We start from the raw sequence: 21,119 nt of genomic DNA, 5'->3' as shown, positions 1-21,119 counted from the left end.
AATTCTGCTGCAGTGGATTTAATATCTTCCTTGAATGAAGCTCTTAAACCCAGTAAAACCATAGAAAGTTCCAGGGACCAATTAATTGAATTACCTCTTTCCAAAATTGAAGCCTTTAACTGTCTATGCTTGCGAATGATATGCAGTAGTTGCGATCAATTGACATTCTATAAACTTTGCTAGTTCTTTGAATATATTAGATGTAAATTGAACACCTTGATCACTTGTGATGTGAGAAGGTACTCGAAAACTTGGTATGAGCTCTTTGAAGAAAGTAGTAGCAACTGATGTCGCCGTAGCTTCTTTAAGTGGAAACGGCTCTGGCCAACGAGTGTTTCGATCAATGATAGTTTATTGATATATTGATAACCATTTGAAACTGTTAAGGGTCCTACGATGTCTGTGTGTAGATGGTCAAATCTTCCGTTCGGTATAACTATTTTAGCAATAGGTGAATTAGTGTGTCCAGCAGATTCTGGATTCTCATGCATTTGCTTATGTTCTTCGTAATATGCTCGTACCGCAAAATGTTTGTGGCAAATTTCACAATTATAGACATTGGGGCCAATCGTGTGAATTTTTTTATGCTTATCTAGATTATCTTTGCGCGAAAATGGTTTACTACAATCATCAGAGCTGAATGGCTTTCGTCCTGAATGCGAGATTTCATAGCGCATTAGGTGCTCTTTTCGGCTGAAATCCTTATCCTTTTTATTACCTTCCTTTTATTAGTTCGGGATGTAACTATGTAATATTGATGCGCCTAAGATGCAGCGATTTCTATTCTCAAGTTACATACCTGACGACAGTACGAATGGTAATTATAATAGGGAGGTTTTAGTTTTTTAAACTATAATTTTATTATTCTGCAAAATTGGTATCTTCGTTTGCAATATCGCGTTTTGTGTTGGTTGTTGCTGTTGCTGCTGCTGCGGTGGTAGTGATGATCTTTGCTGTTGCTTCGTGGTTGATTTGTTTGTTATGCGATGCACGGTGATTCCACTATGCTGCTGCTGCGCCGCCAAACGTGGTAGCTTGCGTTTCTTGCAACAGTTCTTCTTGTTGCTGCTGACGTAATTTAAGCTCGGAACACTTTGACGACTGCAACTTCACGACGTAACGACAGCGACATCATTTTGTCGACAAATGTCGCCTTGAAGCCAGCTTCTTAAACATTTTGAAGACCTCAGCGACATAGCAAACAGCTGTTTTTGAAGTTTGACATTTTGGTATATTTATTTCACAAATTGTGTATTTTTATTTAAGTAAATAAGAAAAACATGAACAATCAAGAATATGTGATTAATTTTGCGACAATTTAAGTTTGCAGCACTACATCTACTCATTGTCGCCGGCAAAATTAGAAATAGATTTAATTTGGCGACGTCGACAATTGCAGTCCTGCAGCCAAGATGTCGTGCTGTCGTCAAAATAATTGTGTCCGTAAGAACGTGTGTATTTAAAATTTGACAGATGCTGCTTGTCGCTTGCTGTCGTCAAAGTGTTCCGAGCTTTATGCTGCGCCTGGTGTTGCTGTTGCTGCTGCTGTTGACGTTGTTTTTGTTGTGTGAATGCAAAATCAATAAGAGAGTTACTTTCTGGCAACGGATTTATATTAGGAGTACGAGTGACCATTATAAATAACAAAATAAATTGAAATATAAACTAATGTTAAATACCTTAGTGATACAGCTCACCACTGGTGAAATGTTATTAGCTATAGTTGCAGCACAGATGATTTGGACGCCGAAGTTGAGTGAGACACTGTTGCTCCACAGGTAGCTGGTTTTGTCGTTGTTGAAAAAATTGCAGGTGGTTGTAAATATTGTCAGTTGACTCTAATGGTTGTTGGTGAAGATGTTCGGCATGTGTTGTTGAGACGACTAGTACTTAGGCCGTTGTTGAAATTGTTCATTATATTGTTGTGGTTTTCGAAAGATCACGTTGGTGATTTCTGCTAATTTGCCTCTTGTTGATTCCTGCACGAATTCAATTCGCTGATATGAAAAATAAGCCTCTTATTGTCGGCATCAAAGAGCAAAAATATTTAGACACACGAATTAACGTATTACTAAAATGGTTACACCGAGATTTTAGCTTTATACATAATTCTTAAGTCTAAAAAATTTAAGCTCTTGCCTTTTAAAAATTTTCAAATATAATAATTTATTTCTAATTTTTCATTTTGAAACATTATACATATGCATGGTGGAATAGTATTATTATGGCTGCGTTTCTTTATACATTCCGGATAATCTCATTTCACAGCCGGAATAAACAGAATGTGTTTGAAATATACGTTAACATATCATCAGGAACGTTCTAAAGAATAAGTAAACAAAAAAGTTTATTCCAAACGTTCAGAATGAATAAAGAAATTCAGCCTATATATTATTATTATATTATTATTACACCATGATACATATGTATGTATTTAACATTTAAAAATCTAAAAAAAAATTATTTTATAACAAGTATCATTATAAAAAATAGGAAGGTAGAACGGCTGAGAGGAGTTTTTAAAATTCTTGACGGTTGCAAGCAATTTAATTTTGAAATTTTACACAGAAATTCCCACACACATTCTCATTTACAATCTCAAACAACACTTACTTTTTCTTACTCTCTATTTTTTATGATTTTAAAATGCTGGCAAACTTCAAAAAAAAAAATCATGGCCTACGAATTGAGAGAACGGTTTTACCTTACTATGTTTTTTATCATGACAAGTATTATATACAACAAGCACTACATACCATTTATAAAAAGCAATAGACAATTTTGAATGATATGAATTTTCTAAAGACTTTTCCAGATGCCATAACTTCATAATTTGTCGATTGATTTTAATGAATGGTTTCAAGTCTTACTCGGAATTAAGCATTGTTTCCGAAGTAATGACTAAAAGAGGATATTCTCATTTGAAATTTTGGCAGAAATGAAAAAAAATAAAAAATTTAAAAATTTTTACAGTGAGCTCACAAAATTTCTGACTTTTTTAAATAGTACAAATATTCTTCTTTCTAAAGCCATATAAAACTTAAAATTAGTTAAAAATTGTTTAGTGCCGGAAATCATGCGAAAATGGGGTTTTTAAGAACAAACTGAGAATTTGAGGGTGTTAAAAAATTTTGAAAACAGTTTCAAGAATTACTCGGCCAACTCTACGGCCTGTAATCAGTCACTTAAAAGATCTTGGAATTTTTTTATATTTTGTAACACCGTGTAATAGTAGCACTGTGATACCTTACGGAATACTGATGACCTTATTTCTGCCAGTGAGATGTCCGCCAACTATAACATTGGTCCGATGCGTCAACCTCTAGTCTTATGTCATGTATCCAAATAAAGACCTTATGAGAAACTGAAGAGCACAGATTGATGTGCGATTTCTGTTATAGGAGGCCCCAAAATCTTCGCTGTTTCACAGGACGAAAAGTTTTCTCGTACATCTTCTAAATGAATCGTGGGATCTTTTGAATATCCTTCAAATTAAGCCATTGTTACACCTATCGTGTTCTTTCTTGTGGATGGAAGGATGTGGCCGAATGTTTCCTTGCTAATTCACCCCTTTTACAATTCGTCTTAATATCTAGGCGTCCATGGACATATGAATGCACATACATATATTAGTTTGATTTTCGTAGACCTACGCTATCTAGATCAGATATGTACGGCATTCAGCAAGAGAAATTCCACTTTCTATGTGTTGGACTAAAGCTTTTGCTTCCTAAATGGCTAACACCCGAGACGCGATGATGTGCCTAGGATATCTGAATACCAGAGATTCATTTTATCCACGAACTGGTTTCTTTGAGTCTTGCTGCTATATTAAGGGAGCTCCGAGCAATTTCATCAAGCGTAGGTAGATGCAAGATTGCATTTAGGGTGTTTGAAAATGTAATACAAAACCTATCGACTTAAACTGTTATAGCTTGTAACAAAGATAAATGTGATGATGAAGAAATAAATGATAACGATTAAGAACATAAAATGGAGACAAAACCGAAGATAAAGATGCAAATGAAAACGTAAAAATGTCACGTAAAATCCGAGATGTTTTTTGAGCTAAGAAAAAAATCCAGAGTGATGGAGCAAAACGGATGTCAGATTCGTGTTCAGCGACCCCAAAAACATATAACAGACTAGGTTTGGTCAAAGGAACCTTTCATCGATTTTCCTTTTTGTGGACCTGTGTAATTAGCCCGAAAATTTTGTCTATTCGCTTTCCGAGGAAGGAAAATGTCAAAATCCAATTCGTTAGCGGTATCGGTAACTTCTGAAAATATATCAGAAAAATGCGTGTTAACATTTTCTCTATAGTTAAGAAGAATATTCACAGTGCCATTGACTGCTTCACTAGCACGATTCAAGTCAAGCGAGGGCTCTTGGAGAAGTAAAGTTTTAATTTTTAATTTTTTAATTTAACTTTTTAATTTTTATTACATTTTGCAAGTCTGGTTACACAGTTGAAAGTGAAATTTCCTACATACGTGCACCGCGGAAATATACAAAAAGTAGTATCAGAAAGTTCGATTTGACACATAATTATCTCCAGAAAATGAGGCTTACACATTCCACATCAGTAAAAGTTAAGAACAATTGTAATAAAAAATATTTACCCGACTTTTTTTTTTACCCGAATCTTTTATTTATAAAAGCAAATAATTGTAAAATAAAAGCGAAAATGGATTTTTTGTACACTTTACGTCTTGTCTTCAGATTAAAAATAAATGAAACAAAAATGTAGTAAACGTAAAATAGCCAAATTCAAATTCGAAATTCATGTAAAACAAGTTCGCCCAAAGAACGAAGAAGAAAGTCAGTAAAGTGCACAGATATTCAAAGAGTTTTAGACAGCAGATGCCTACTCATCATCATCGTCGTCGTCGATAATAGCTATACGGCGACGCTTGGCGGGTTCCTCCCCGCTGGCTAAACGCTGTTGTTCCTCTTGATTTGGTTTCCGACGCGCGATAAATGTATCCTCTTCCTCGTCGTCCGTGACTTGAAGCCTACTGAAACTTTCTTCTTCCTCAACGCTATCGTTCAAAACACCACTTTTGCGTTTATTTGTAGCTGCAGGCAGTAGAGTCTCCTCTAAAACGGCTCCTGTATCGTCCGCTCCTGTGGTTATGTCACCAACATGCGCTTGATTGCTTGTTTTGTCAACAATGGCAGCACCCAAATTACCGTCGACCTCAATATCAGCATCAGCGGCAGTATCAGTAACGGAAACGGTCGCAGCTTCTTTGTCAGCAGTGCCGTCGTTTTCATTGATGGTGTTGGCTTTATTAACGCCTTTGTTGTCGTCCTTGGCATTTTGTTCGCCGTCAATCATCTCATCCTTGCCAATCTCATTCTGGTTCTCATCTTCGCTGTCTGAGTCAATTATGTTAGCCCGCCGCACGCGAGTTTTATTGTTACTAGTGCTGCTCACATTTTCATTGGCGATTGCGTTTTCTTCGTCACTTTCGCCCAGCTCGAGTAAACGTTTACGATAGTCTTCTGAATTGAAATTGAGCTCTTCCAATTCTTCGGTGTAAGTGGTCTCTTTACGCTTTTGCTTGTTGGTTTTAGATTTCAATTGATCGAATAAATCGGTTGCGGCATCGGTATTTTTCTCGCTGAATAGTTTCTCAATGTGCTCATCCTCATCGTCGCTGCTTATGGCTGGTTGACGACGCCTATTGTCGAGTTTTCTCTTGATTTCATCAACTTGTGCAGCCTCATCCTCCGAGTTTTCGTGCAGTTTTTTGTCTTCTTCTTTAGGCTTACGTTGGCGCTTCTTCTTCTGTCCTATACCAGCACGTTCAGTGTCCTCCTCATCGCTTTTGTTAAACATTATGCTACGCATTTTCTGTGAACGCTTTTCTATGAAGCTATCCATTGCTGCCATGCGCTTTTTGTGCTTTTCAGCAAAGTTATCAAAGAAATCTTCCTCGCTCTCACTGTCTTGCTTCGATGCTCCGCTAGCATCGGATTCAGACTCACTGCTAGAGTCATCACTGTCATCATTCTCATTATCGATTCCTCCTTCTGGCGCTTCAATGGCGTCCTCACCTTCATCCCCTATGCCTTCCAAATCAATTTCGATTTCATCGCCAGCTACTATTTTAGCGCGTAGCTTTAAGTCGGCCGAGTTAAGATACACAGGTATGCGCCAATAGCTTTCTGAACCCAACAAGGGTGGTTGTATGCCCAAAGCAACGAGAATCTTTTGAAAATCCGCATTCTCTATAGCTTCGCAGGCAGATTCTTGTAGTGGCACCAACGGTACACCATCATCCTCTTCGTTGGGTTCCTCTGTTTCTTCGGCTGCATCCTCTAGACACTCTTTGAGCCAATCGATTGAGTCCTGGTACTTCTCGATAACTTGTGCAATCAATGCCCGCACAGTGCCCACATCGAGCGGCGTTCGCACCACTTTCCGCTTTACCGGTTTCGATGGTTTGGGTGCCGCCGCTGGTTTGTTTTTATTCTTCTTCAGTTTGTTTTTCTTCTTTGATTTGGTTTTATTGCCGGACGGTGGTTCCAGCTCGCCGAATACGGGTTCTTCCATAAAGGCACCTTCGTCATCAGTGCCTTCAAAGCTGCCCGTTTTCTTCTTTGGCTTGCGTTTGCGTTGCTTCTTCGGCATAATTTCTGACTTATCTGCGATGATGTGTAGCTGAAGAAGGCGCTGAATAATTTGACGTTTTGTCCGCCGATCAGCGAATTCGTTGAGAATGCGCTGTAAGCAATCTGCAATACGAAGAAAAGTTGTTATAAAAACCGCGAAAGTTGAAAATAAAAAAAAATATGCAATAGCTGAAATGCTTACCTTCCTCCAATCGATGTTCGTCATAGAGGCTTTGTAGCTCCTCATCCTCTTCGGTGCGCCAGAGATGCTTAGTAGCTGCATTCGCAGTAGAACGCTTGGTGGGCGCCTTAAACATCAAACCGAGTTCCTTTAATTTCTTAAGTATCATGCGTCGAGTGCGTGTCTTGTCGTTCAAATGCTCGATGATCCAATCAATCACATCTACAAAGATACGAGAGGTTAAGTGTTTGAATGTTGAATAAAAAGATTTAAAATTATTTGGCTATGAACTACATATATCCGCCCTCTAATCCATCACTTCACCTCCTTCACTCGCTACCAAACGACAAACACTGTAACCTATTTATTTATTTAGTATCATTAAATTTTTGCACCTCCAACATTTAGGAATTCAAATTTAATTTGCCGAAATCCACCCCAAACCACCACGGTAAACCCTTATGCCAAGAACAAATAAGGAAAAAGTGACGAAGTGATGAAGTGTTTTTCGGCTTGTGGTCAAGTTGTTGCTGGTGGGCTAAGCTTAGCTGAACTGATTGTTAGTAATTTGGTCGACAGTTTGTTTGTGTTAGCTTGTTGGCGCATTTGTTGAAAGTGTTGTCTGCTTTGCCGCTGCTAGTTGTTGAGGTTGCGGTTAAAGTGTTTTGCACGTCACTGACGAAGGTTGGCAGCTGATATTGACAAAGTGGATGTACACATAAACTCATGCATGTGTTTATGGAGATTAGGGTGGTCCAGTCAGAATTTAATGCTAGCACATTTAGTATTACTCTATACCGAAAAAATATATACCCCTATTTTTTATTTTGAAAAAAAATAAAAATATTTACAGGTCGCTCAAAGCACTCAAAGTTTCCCATGTATTTTATAGAAATGGTATAAAATTGTTGAAAATCAATATTTTTCGGAACACTCTGGTTCTCTTCAGGAGACTTCCAAAAATATTGCCCAATTGTTTATTTAACCATTTTTTTAACAGGACCTATAAAATATAGTTACTATAACAAAATGGTTAATTAAATAATTGGGTATTATCAATGGGAGTCTTCTGAACAGAAACAGAGTTTTCCGAACGAAAAATATTGGTTTTAAAGAATTCTATACCATTTCTACGAAAAACTGTTTTTCCCCATAAAAATACAAGGAAAATTTTGAGGGCTTTAAGCGACCTCTAAATATATTTTTGATTTCAAAATAACAAAATATGGGTATATTTTTCGGTATAGAACAATCCTAAGGCTGAGAGCATTAAAATTTCGAATTTACTTTTTCCCACATGCATTTTTGGACCACCCTAATGCACATACATACATTTATTTGTATATGTAAATTTCTGCACAAATGTTTCCGCAGTGGCTATTAAATATATACTCTTGTGGGGGTGAGGTTGATACCTTGTGTTAACCTTGAGGATATAGCCGTCGTTTATTCATAAATCTGAAAATTGTGTGGTAGAGCTAATCGCTTGACAAAGATATGTATTGTTTAGCCAAAGACAATTTTGAGAAATTTTCAAACTAAATATATAGATATGTAAGTATGCAGGCTTCTATGGTGCTAATTCAATAGACATCTCTATCGTTTGGGTATCAGACCATAGTAATATACATTCTTAAGAAAAAATGCGGAATTGGATCTGAGCTGCAAGTTTCGCGAATTTCTAGGTATGGCGATCTCTGAGTGATCAAATACCATCGCAAGTAGATTTATTGACAATTCAAAGGAAATGTTATAATTAGGTAATGCAATTACCATTGAACAATAAAAAAATACCAATTTCCGATTTCACACCCCACCCAAAAAAAAAAAACAAATTTTCAAAACATTTCCTGCTGTGAAAAAAAACTCAGCTCTCACAAATGTTATTAGCTGTGTCGCTAATATTTAGTAATAATATTTTAGCGGTTACACAGCGCCTTCGAATTGTGGTGTGCACCTTGATGTTTTCTCACACAAAGGGAATGGACGTACAGTTTCACACCGACTCCGAATGGCTGTTTTTTATGGCTGAATACACGCGGATATTTGCCACTGCATACCGAAGGGAGACCGCTATTAGAAAAAAGAACTTTTTTGTTTTTTATTTTCCATGTTGTTCGGAAACTGGGCTTGAACCCAGGCTGTGCGAAATGGTGGCGCGCACTGCTAACCACTATACCACAGCGGCCGCTGTATCGCTGCTGCCTTCAAAACAAGGCTGGAAAGTGTTTTCCGAACAAAGTGGAAGAGACACTTTAGGGCACCAGCCGTACCATGATCAAACTTTTACACCCGTACGTGGTAGTCGAACCTAAAGAGAGTTTCGCTCCACCTAAGCACAATTAATTTAATTCGTTGGGTAAAAGTTTGAACTTTTTTGTCAAAAATCTAATTTTAATAAATGGGCATTTATTCCATTGTCACTGGTGGGACAATTTACTGCAGAGATACAAAAGATATTTTTTAACATAGAGCGATAAATAATGTATAAAATTCCTTTAAACAAATTACCAAACGATTGAATGAATGTGACTGAAAATAACTCTATTTTACCTTTGTGCACGCAAATACGAACTTTATCCAAAACAATTAATTTTCAAGAGAGATGTTTTTGTGTTGTAAAATATGAACTATACGCCTGCGTTTTCAATTAAAATTTGGTGGATATAATCTTCATAGAAAAAATAAAAAAATACTTGAAGTTGTTGTTGGCGGGCCAAGTCCTGTGCCTGTGACTGTGATAAAGTAATTACGTATGAAGTCAAGTTTTACAATAGACAATAGTTACAGCTTCTTTTTTATTTCTTTACAACAGATTAATGAATGAGTTCATTCTCTAACAAATACTACAAAAAAATTTAACAAATTTTCAACTAAAATTTCAAATTTCTAAATTTTTTCTCAGAAGTGTTAAGTGTTAGAAATTTTTGGGGTACACTGTTTTATAGCCCCTTCAATTTTAGTCTAATAGAGTGCAAGTTTGAAGTGGATAAAATTAACGGTTATTTTTTATAGGATTATTTTTTCGCCGAAGGTGTTGCGGGTTTCTTCCATATATAGAGATAAAAAAAGTGTGTGTATTCGTTATATTGGAAGCAAATGCAACAATAAATCATTCTAAAAAATCAACCGCAATCTTTAGCTATTTGAAACACTAACATTGAATGGGCTGTAAAACGGTGTACTCGAAAATATTCTACAACTTCCGGGAAAAAGGTTTGAAATTTTGGTGAAACTTTGATGAATTTTTCTGTAGTCTTTTACAAAGTTTTTAACTTGGGTTATCTTAGAGACTGAACTGTATTTTAATTGAAAATTCTGAAAAAGAAGCGTACATGAAGCGAAGCTACGTGTGCCTGCGCAAACGTGAGCAAAGAAATAAAAACAAAAAAAAGTTAAATGAAATGAAAGACAGACAGACAAGGCTAAATCCATTCAATTCGTCGTTCTGATCATTTCGATATACTTTTTTATGGGTCTATATCTTCTTCTTCTAGTACTTACAAACATCGGACCAAAATTATGTATAATCCCACTTCATGTTCATGAAAAGTATAAAAACCAGCAGTTATTTCAATATTTTTTGGGATGTTTGCATGAACTATAGTGAAGCTGAAAATTGCTAATGATAAAATATCTTGAAAGCCAAGTCAAGAAAAAATCAAATACAAAATTGTTACTTTTGGCTTCATAATACCGAAAATTCCTCACTATTGTTCTTAGAACGGAAAGTCATTGTAATTAATTTGAATAAACAATAAATCAACCGCTACTTCCGACTTCTCTATTCTCATTTTCCGGCCTTGCCATTCATGTAAACCCCATTAATTTCAACAATTCTGACATTTTAATAAAAACAAATATTAGTATGTCATTTTAGTGATGGTGTCGTCACTTGTCATCGCTGCCCCATGCACAATCCACCAGCAAATAGTCACGACAGTCAAACAGTCGAACAAACATACGTACATACATACTTACTATACAATCTCATTTTCAATGGATTGTGAAAACTGTCTCAATGTGACACAAATGATGTGCGCAATTATGCGCAACGGACTCAAAAGCCGGGCGCTCTCAAACTCAAGACACAAAAGCAAGCACAGAAAAATATGCCAACATAGCAATGGCGTTTGTATTAAAGTATGCAGATGTGATTTTATGAAGTTTTCCTTCCTTTTTCCAACGCCTTCAACCGATGACAATCAATTCAAACAATTCGGTGATGGATACAATTACAAATTTGTGATTTTAAGCAGCAGGAATGAATGATTATAGGCTGGCAGATTGAGGTTGAAATGAGACGTTGATATCATATTTATATAGACACAAATGCATAAACATACACACGAACAAATATTTATGATTAAGACTGAGTGTTTTTATATTATACATTCTTATGTAGGTATGTATGTTTGTTTTAGGTGGTGACAACTTACCCTTATCAGTTTCAGGATTACGTTGATTTTCCTCAAATAGCATACGCAGTTGGTCTTCTTGCTCTTCGGTCCAGGCGCCTTTAGCGCTATTGAGTGCAATGGAAGAAAAAGAAGCAGAATAAGCAGAAGGATAAAAGTCAGCATGTTAGTAAATATATCACAAAGGTGAAAGGGTGAGTATGGGTTTATATTGTAATACAAAGAAGAAACAATCATTTATCATTTCATCAGCAGGCAGCCAAGTGATACATGAATAGCTCAACTGCCGCTGTCACTAAGGCAACTATGCCGCTAGCCTGTGGTTCGACATAAAAGTAGAATTTATTCAATAATAGCTGCGGTTAGATGAAAAATACTCCAGGGGAAGCTAAGCACTTACAGGCAGAGCAAAGGACAGCTGCTGCTGCCACTGCTATTCCCTTTGCTATTTTATAATTATATACATATACGCTTACTTACGGCTCATATGCATCACAATAGCCGCCTTCCAACTCGTTTGCCTCTTTCATCGTTTTCCAGAATAATAATTCAGCGAAGATTTTCGGATTTGTGGGCGCCACTTCGACAAATTTACGTACAACATAGATACCAAGGCGCCGCAGCTCTTCATGATGAGTATCACGTTCGACGCTTAAAACGCGTTGAAAGATGCGAAATAGTTTTGCCTGTAAATAGCAAGAGAAATAAATCAAATAATAAATGAATAAGAAAATTACAAAATGAGCAAAGTGAAAGAGGAGTAGAAGGGGTAAAAGGTGGAGTGTTGAAAAGTTTATGACTTCTTGTTCGTAAATGGCTTAGAACTGTGGTTAGCCGTTAGTTGGTGCCGGCAGAAGTATTCCTGAAGTTTACTATTTATAGTAGTAATTATGCGCACATACATACATGCTCCGTGGGGAGCAAAAATGAGTACACGGTGATTTTAGTTAAATATTTGCAGGGTTTTTAAAGATAATTTTTTTTATTATTTTTCATAACAGACCAAAACCAAAAAAACTTGTTAACCTTTGTATAGAGCTTGGACAAATTTAACCACTTTTCATTAAAATTTCAACTTTTTTTGATATTTTTTTTTTGGCTACGGATTTTTGCACTTTTTTTCGATATAACATGAATTTTTTATTTTTTTTAAATAAAATCAAAGCCAGTTTTTATAAAATGCACTTATACGAAAAAACTGCAAAAGCCGTCAGAAAAAAAATCTTAAAATCAACGCGATTTTGCAGCCGCTTAAGACTTGCGCTTTATTACACTAAAATTTAATGGGCTATGGATGTTACTGAAAAATTTGTTAAATTTTTCTAAGCTTTGTATAAAGTTTGAGAGTTTAATTTATATAGTTTATGACAAAATATAGTTATGACAAAATAACAAAAAAAAAAAACTTTAAAAACCTTGCAAATGTTTAACAAAAATCACAGAATATTAATTTCTGCTCCCCACTGTATATTACTGTGGTCCAAAAAAGGGAAATCCACTTTTTGAAATTTTCCCGCGGCTAGCCCCAGATTTGAAGAATATTGAAAATAGGACAGTTTCGAACCGGCACGCAGTGTGAAATTATAGAATGATTTTAGTGATAAAAGGCTGGAGGAGTAAAATTTTAACAGAATTGAAAATACATTTTTTTTAAATACTTGGAACGGATTGCAATCAAAATCGGAGGTCTATAATACGACCAAAATATAGAGCTTCCCCGACTTAGTAATTTGTAATTTTCCGTTTTCCAATAAAACACACTTTCTTCCAGTTTAGAAGGGGTAGGCAGACGGGTCTAGTACATCCTGTATAATAATTCGTACTTTAAAAATAACGAAAAACAGTTGCTTATGTTTTTATTAAGAAAACAAATCGCACACTTATATTTTTGGAAATCATACAATTTTAACTTACACGCACGATTATGCGTACACCGTTACAGGTATATTTAATAATTTCATAAAAACTGTATACGGCCTACTCCGACCGACATTTTTGGTACGCGAATATATTTACAACAACTATGCACTTATAAACTAAGCCACGGAATTATGCGGCATTCTATAACTTTTTTAATAATATATCAGAGTATTTTTTTTTTTAATTTTTTAAGCTTTTATAAGTTGAAACAATTAGCTATAACAGTTTTACTTGCTTCTTAAACAACTTAATATAAAATTTTATTTTTAAATCTATCTAAAAATGGCGTCACTGCAAAAAAAACACATGTCGTTTGCTTCAGTTGCTCTATGCAAGAAACTATTTGTGTGGCCCAAGTTTTAAATATCAGAAATATTTCTTCTTTTTCGTAGCCGCATTTTTTGCAGAATTAACTTCAATAAGCAAACTACTTTTAGTTAAACAAAGATAAGGTCAATTTAGCTTATATATGAATATTCACGAGTACACACACAGCACACACAGTTTGAATATGTGGCAAACTAATTTTAATATCACCAATGCCCAAATGCTGGTATGTATGCTAGTCGGCCAAACGAACAATATAACCAATTACACCGATATTTTTAGGTTCCACGACTACACAGCTTATCGTTCTTGGGAATAAGTTCTTCACAAGTGTTCTTTTTAGTTGCGAATGATTGGGAGGACGACTGGATCACGGACCTCCAAGATAACCCCACAGCGGTTCACCGGGATGGCTCCAAACTAATTCTCCAAACTCGAATGACCTCCAATTAGGCCGCGATTTTAGGCTGCCACAGTGTTTTCCAAGCAGAGCTTGCGGTCATAAAAGAGGTCTTTGCCATATCGAATCTTCTCTTAATCTGTCTTCAGTAACCATATACATATGTACTTATCCATGCAGCTGGAATGCTGTAAAAACCTCGTCAAAACTGTGATAGAATGTAGAAAAGTTCCTAATAAGCTAGCTGCAAAGTGGGCTAGCGACATTGAGCAGACGCCAGGTCATAGTCTCATACGAGGTTACCCTATGACAAACGAGCTTGCGAAGCGAACCACCCTGTCTGACGTCAACCCCTCTCACGATGGGGTCATGCCGGTACCTACCTGCGAAACATGGCGTAAAACAAATTTTGTCGACAAGACAAATAAAGGTTCGTCGGAAGAAATCACGCGAGGGATCATACGGTGCATCTGGCCTAGCTTCGGCAAGATAAGAATAGCGGCCAGTGACGGGAATTATAACAGCTCTCTTTTTGATGGTAAGCTGTTACACTATCTCTGTCATTGCCTTATCAGATGCTAGCATCTTTCTCATTTCATAATCGCCTCTTTGGCTGATTGATGGACCTAATAGGGAATTTATATGAGGCGATTTTTCAGGCGATTTTTAGTTGAATGCAACAATCGCCTGGTGTAAACGGCCTTTCAACTAATCGCTTCCAATGAAGTTGGTCGGCTGCCTACTTTCGTTCAACTTTTGGTTCAACTAATCGCCTGTGAAAGTTGAATCATGTAAATTCCATATAAGTAAACTGGATGCAGGCAACCGCTTAAACTTTACATAACGTAAACTAAATTTGATGACTACATGCAAGTGGGGACCAGTAATGAGAATGTACGGCTATCTAATTTGTAAGAGGATATTCTAAGATAACAATGTAGGAACGCTAAAATTATAAAAAAACGCCGATACACATAAATTTAATTTTGGGTCGTAGACTACGGATCTGTATATCGTTTTTCTAGATGAGGAAATTTTCCAAGATATTTTCTCATTAAGTTTGCATGGTGAAGCAAAATGTTGCGTACGATATGGCGTATTAGTAACATTATTTTATCATACGCCACGTACACCCGAGTAACACGCTTTACTGCTCGAATTTCATATAAAAAATCTTTGCGCATTTTCATTTGACCACTGATATTTCGTATTTATCCATCGATTTTCTTCATCAGAAACTTAATTTTTATTTTTTTTTGTAATAGAACAGGATTTAGTACAAATGCGAAAATTTGGCACAGAGCCTGTTATTTTTTAAACTTTTAATCTTAATTTTCCGTGTTTTATATTAAGATTTTTAAATTGGTTCGTAAGATATACGTGATTAAAAGGAACCAATTGTTGCTTTATGCTGAATAACGGTAAATTGCAAATATGTATCTCGAAAACGTAAAAAAAAAAATTTAATTGGATTTTCGGAATCACCGAGCAATTCTACATAGGCCTTGGATAGTGGCGTCTGGAGAACAAACACCAATTTAAAATTTGTGATCCAGTGTTTTCAGTTAGCAGCTTGATCTTTTGAGAAAAATTTAATTTTTTTGATTTACTCCCTGTTAAAATTTTATTTATTGAAGGCTACTAGATATGAAGTTTAAAATCAAGGTTATATTCAATATATTAAGTTTAAGGAACAAATTCAAATAAAATAAACTGCATAAAAATATTTCAAACAAAATACATACATATTTACTATTGATATGTAGTTCTCCAAAATTTGCTTTACTGAAAAAGATTTCATCACATAATTGATAGCAGGAGCTTAACATTTCGTAGTTGGTTTAGAATCTTGCAGCAATTTTTTTACTTGGCAAATTTTTAATTTAACTCACAATATTTCAATGCTTTAAAGCCGCCAAAGCGTATAGATGCCATGATTTATGAGCTAACTACTGAAAAATCCTTTGCGCGTGGTTTATTTAAGCTTTTGTTGCAAAGCAAATTACTACAGAAATAAATTATTGTTTTTAATTTTTTTCAAGCTGCTTTAGGCACCTATCAAGTGAAATAAGCAAACGGCAAAAATAGGATAAAATATGCTACAAAAATATTTTGAAAGGGAAAAAAGTGGAAGTGCAAAAAATATGTTTAATTCCTCTGCTTATGGCACCTAGGAATTTACTTTGTCTGCATTACAGTGCAACTTCCCCACAACCCAGCCTTGGATGGTGGCTGCCACTTGAGGAGCATAACGACAAACAAGTTTGGCGGCAGGATCAGCAGGCGTACCACTGTTCACTGTGTGGAAGTTCAAGTTCATTTAATTTGTACAAAATGGGCGCACGGAACAAAAAAGGCGCAGCAAAAATTTCGTATGGAGCCAATAATGGCAAGGAGCAGCAGGAGACCACAATTTCTTGCTGCTATTTACACAGCCTTCCCGGAATTTACTTTTATACATACAATAATGTATATAAGTGTGCATACAGGCAGCAAGTCAATTTGGCGTCCGCAGGAGTCAACAGACGTTATCGCGCCAGGCCAGACTGAACTAAGCCAGCCTAGGCCGTACGCGACCAACAACTCACGCTCGACGTTACGCCTGCCTGCGGCTGTCGCTGTGGTTGGTTGTGGCTTGAATTGATGCCGGCAATCTCGTATTGCACACAAGTAAACAGACACATACGTATGAATAGGCAGCAGAGCGCACATTTTCCCAACACAAATTCGTATATTTTTAAGTAGCTAAATATTTCTATTTACACTCATTGGTAGCGGCTGCTGCTGCTGTGCACTTTACTAGGATATTTTCCCGGTGACTTTGATTTATGTTTGCTTTGCGTGCGAGAATACGGCGGAAATTTGCCAAGCGCAAAACAAATTCAACGGGCAGCATGCAAACAAACATAGCCAGTCAGCCATACATATGCATACACACCATCGCAACTATGCATGTTTGTATGTATGCAAGCGCAAGTGTGTATGCGATCCGAGCAAACAAACAAAATTTGAAATTGAAATTAAAATTTTACCTGGGTGCATACATGAAAGCATATCTATCCAAGTATGTACATAACGGCGTGAGCAACTAATAGAAGAGAGAGCTCTTACAAGTTCTAACTGTTGCAGAATAAAACGTGTACTAGGCACTGCTTACCAATGGATGTTGAGGCTGCAAATTTAATTCAAATTTACAATTAAACAACACAAAGTTGCATTTAGTCTGCAAAGTTTTTAGCCCAGCGATTCACCTGCTCGCGTGTGCCGTCGTCGTTTGTATTGTCAGTATCGGACAACCACATACATATGCACATATCGTTAATTAAATGCCGAAAGGACCTAACTGGCATTGATTTCTTCAAATCGGTTTCATAAATTGTATGGAGCTAAAGATAGCAAGCATCTTCTCTAAACATTTTATAGCCGCCTGCTAAAAACCCACGAGCTTACGACACTTTTCAAAAAATTCTACAAACATAGCATGTGTTTACATTTGAGTTTTTTCTTTTTCTTCAAAAAGTGTAAATTGTCAGTTAAGGTCTTTATGCATTTTAACAACGATATATGCTATGTACTTTTTGAGGTTTAATTTCGCGTTTGCACGCCCCAAAAAGTATGCAACATTTCAATTTAACTACTCTTAGTTTGTAAAGTAAACAACAAACTTTGGTTTTGGAAAATCCTCAGGCTTACATTTTAATTTCAAATGACTCGCGCACGTAATCAAGTAAAGAGGAGAAGAGTAAAAAAACAAGCAAAAGATCATTGCCTGTTCAGAGGAAGCTTACTACGTGAGAGTGGAGTTAATTTAAGCTGGTGATCAGACATGGAAAGGTGACCGCGTTAACCGCAATAGCCACGAGGCTATTGAACCACTCAACAGTTAGGACAAAAATTCTAGAATCATTGTCTTATACGTATGTATATATAAACCAGAATCCTAATATATACATACATGTGTACTACATTTATCCATTGTATATTTTTTTTAGTAAAACGCAAGTACCTACACTGGAAAAATCTTGAGCAGGTTCGATTAAAAGTCGCTTAAGAAAATGGTTTCCAATTGGTGCGAAGGGAACGATGGGAAAACTGAATGTTAATGTCGGATATTGTTGCAATCAGTTTCAGCGCAGGATTAATCTGTTACAGAGTGACCTTAAAACGATTAGTTCAAAAGAAAAACTTAAATTTTTTCTTTCTCTTTTCGCAAAGTTACACTAGAGTTTTTCATGTAAAGTACAGACTGGTTCCTTTGCACTGCATTTGATTCATGCTTTTGTGCCGGGTCGGAGGATTTTCATGTCAAGTCTTTCTTTGTTTTCTAAGATATCGTCCAGACCTTCATATTAGTAGATATATGCAGAGCAAATTTGTTTGTCCAACAAATAATATTACACAGGGCAACACTGATTTTGGTGCGGTAATTGAAAAATTGTTCCATCAGCTCCAGATTTTGAGAAAAATGTAGTCAGTGTCAAAAAATCGCGTTTTTGGCAATATTTGAAAATCACTAGCAAAAAAAAAAAAACCTGATACAACCTTCCACTTAGCTTTAAATTAAAGCAAGAACTCTGGGCTACTATTCCCGAAAATACCATCCCTGCACCTTGACCCAATAGTCACTTATAGCAGTGTTGGCAAAATTTTAATCTGATTAACGATTAATAAAATGTTAATCGCGATTAACCCTACAATGGTCATGTGGTCTACGATCGTACACCGCTTCTTTTAAAATAATGCTATCTTTTAGTTTTCTTTCTTAAGCTAGTTGTGCTTTTCAGTAGCTGTTGATAATATGTGTGCTCACATAATCAGTGCATTAGGTGCGCTGAGATGGAGCGATTGGAAATTGTATCACGGCAGAAGCATGACTGGTCTACAGATGTAGACCACGTGATTTGCCTATCGCATCGCATTGTTCTTTCGTATAGCATTACAGAGTAGCCCGCCAGGACTATAAAATCCAAGCTCGTTAGAGACACGCTACAAATTTTGGCAGACAAAAACACGGTAACACTGTGCTGGGTACCGGGCCATTGTGGAATCAAAGACAATGATATCGCCGACGATTTGGCACGAGAAGGATCGCTAACAGCGTTCTCGGGACCTGAGCCATTTTGTGGTCAGAGTGGGAACATTCTAAACGCAGTAAGTACTGGGGAGCGGTAAGGACCAGAAACATGCCAGGCTCTTCGGCTACCCTTTCAACATTAATGATATTATTTTAGAAATGATACTAGGCCAACTTTTTGAGTACCAGACTGGTCACAACCGATTGCGATTCCACTTGCACCGAATAAGCGTAGCCACAGAGTCGGAATGACGGCTCTGCCTTGAAGATGATGAAACTACGGGGCATATTCTATGGCAAGACACAGACTAATCCATTTCAAAGCTTCAATGGTCGAACTATTTATTATAAAGAATTCGCCTACCAACGCTCTTTTGGGACTCATTAGGCAAGCCGAATGTATCTTGGCCACACTGGGTTAGGGATCCTGCCTTTAAGAGATACAAAAGACCTTTCAGGTCGCGGTAACTAACTAAAGTCCAACAAGATATTTTTGTTATAAGTAAAACCCGTTCTAGTGCAGGTCGTTCGTAGTTTTACGATTATCTTAGAAAAATAGCAATTTTTTTACGGCGAGATACCTTTATGTACGAAATAATGTACGCTATTATTCGTTCACTTCTTACTCACCTGATACAACATGGCCGGACTAGAGCAGCCAACAGCGATGCGATGCAATAAGGTGACGGCTGACTTCAACGATTTTGTTGGTATTTGATCCCAATCGGCTAAAACCACTGTACAAGCGCGTATTATTTTCGGATTCAGCAATCTGTGCAAAAATTAAAAGGAACCAAATTCTTATTTTTAGTATGTATCTACTTACAACGAACACATATACATGCATACATATTTACATATATGGAGTGTGCCATAGGCTAATTGGAAAAAGCAATAGCATGAGTGCACATGAAATTGCTACGGAAAATAAATTAAATATTAATTTCAATTTAATTAAACAAAAACAAACATTTCGCGACAGTAACGGGCACACACACGTTGATATGCGCATATGTAAGTATGTGTTGCATGTATTTATATTTAATTGGAAACGCTTAGAGGTTAAATGTTTCATGGAAATTGAGTTGGAATGTTTTAATTTAGCCAATTAAGCTTTTATGCCTGCTGTGCTTCCTTCTCAGTCTCTGCGCCTTTTCATGTTGATTCAATTAAAATTTTTCAAAAAAAAAAAGAGAAAGATACTAAGTGGCAGTGGCGCTGAGCAGTAACCGGTTGTATTCAAAATGGTTTAGGTGCTGGCAAATTTTTACGCAGAAGGCACTGGTTGTTTCGTCTCGATTTTATGTTGTGGCATTAATTTAAATAGCCATATGTATATAAATGTGCGTGTGGTTTTATGCTCCAGTGGACAGACATGAGAGCGATTTCAATATTGCATAGGGAAATTCATTGATGCAAGAGAAAAGGTTAGAAAATTAAATGCTCGCACCAGCAAGAAGCATCGCAAAATCCATCTACATACAACTACATATATCGTCATGGAGCTCACCACAGAAAATTCTATTCTTACTTCAGTTGAAAACAAATACTGAATTAATATAACTCACTGGAGATTACATACCAACACCTACCACAAGGATTTTAAATGTAATCTCTTTTTAAGTAACAAGCAATCAAAATAAATTTAAACATGAGTGCCCCAAAACAGATATTTTATACTATTGAGTTGATTACGAATTGTAAAATTTCCATGCAACAAAATTTATTACAATCATGCCAATAGGCTGCTCCATGCCTCCTACTTACAATGTAAATTGCCAAATGTTGTTAACTAGAGAAGCTACAAACTAGGCAAATGCAGACGATAAAGTCGTTTTATGTTTTAAGTTTTCATTTTGTTTCAAAAACGATTACACTTGGTAGCTGTCGATGGAAGAGCAATGTATGTTGGTCCATACATAAGTGACAAACATAAGTGAAGTGCCTGGAATATGTACTTGCTAGGGGCGAGATGCAGTAGAAATAATTGACAATGGATTTGGTAATAGGAAAGTGCGAGTAGATTTCCCAACTTGTGGAGAGCATGCAGCTCAGTAGTGGTAGTGGTGTAGTAAAAATAAATTAAATTTCGAGTATAGCAAGAAAACAATATAAATTGGACAGCAGCAGTGCGGGGAATTTCAGTGTACGATACTGAACGAGAAGCAACAAGGGGCA

At 36.5% G+C, this 21,119-nt stretch overlaps 1 protein-coding gene across 1 annotated transcript in view; it reads right to left on the bottom strand.

Moving 5' to 3' along the window:
• Positions 1 to 4,619: 4,619 nt before the first annotated feature.
• LOC118737833 (protein timeless homolog) overlaps positions 4,620 to 21,119 on the bottom strand; it is a 532,077-nt gene continuing 515,577 nt past the window's right edge. Inside the window, exons 7-11 of the mRNA XM_036468614.1 lie at positions 19,572 to 19,713; positions 11,701 to 11,906; positions 11,242 to 11,327; positions 6,824 to 7,024; positions 4,620 to 6,744 (exon numbers count right to left, since the gene is read on the bottom strand). Coding sequence (XP_036324507.1) covers positions 4,868 to 6,744; positions 6,824 to 7,024; positions 11,242 to 11,327; positions 11,701 to 11,906; positions 19,572 to 19,713 — 2,512 coding nt within the window. The 3' untranslated portion in view covers positions 4,620 to 4,867. The remainder of the gene's footprint in view (positions 6,745 to 6,823; positions 7,025 to 11,241; positions 11,328 to 11,700; positions 11,907 to 19,571; positions 19,714 to 21,119) is intronic.

Source organism: Rhagoletis pomonella, unplaced genomic scaffold (assembly GCF_013731165.1).
Source record: "Rhagoletis pomonella isolate Grant_MI unplaced genomic scaffold, Rhpom_1.0 Rhpom_scaffold_00004, whole genome shotgun sequence".
NCBI classification, from domain to species: Eukaryota; Metazoa; Arthropoda; class Insecta; order Diptera; family Tephritidae; genus Rhagoletis; species Rhagoletis pomonella.
The sequence above is the reverse complement of the archived record's forward strand: the minus strand, read 5'-3'. Positions and strand labels throughout refer to the sequence as shown.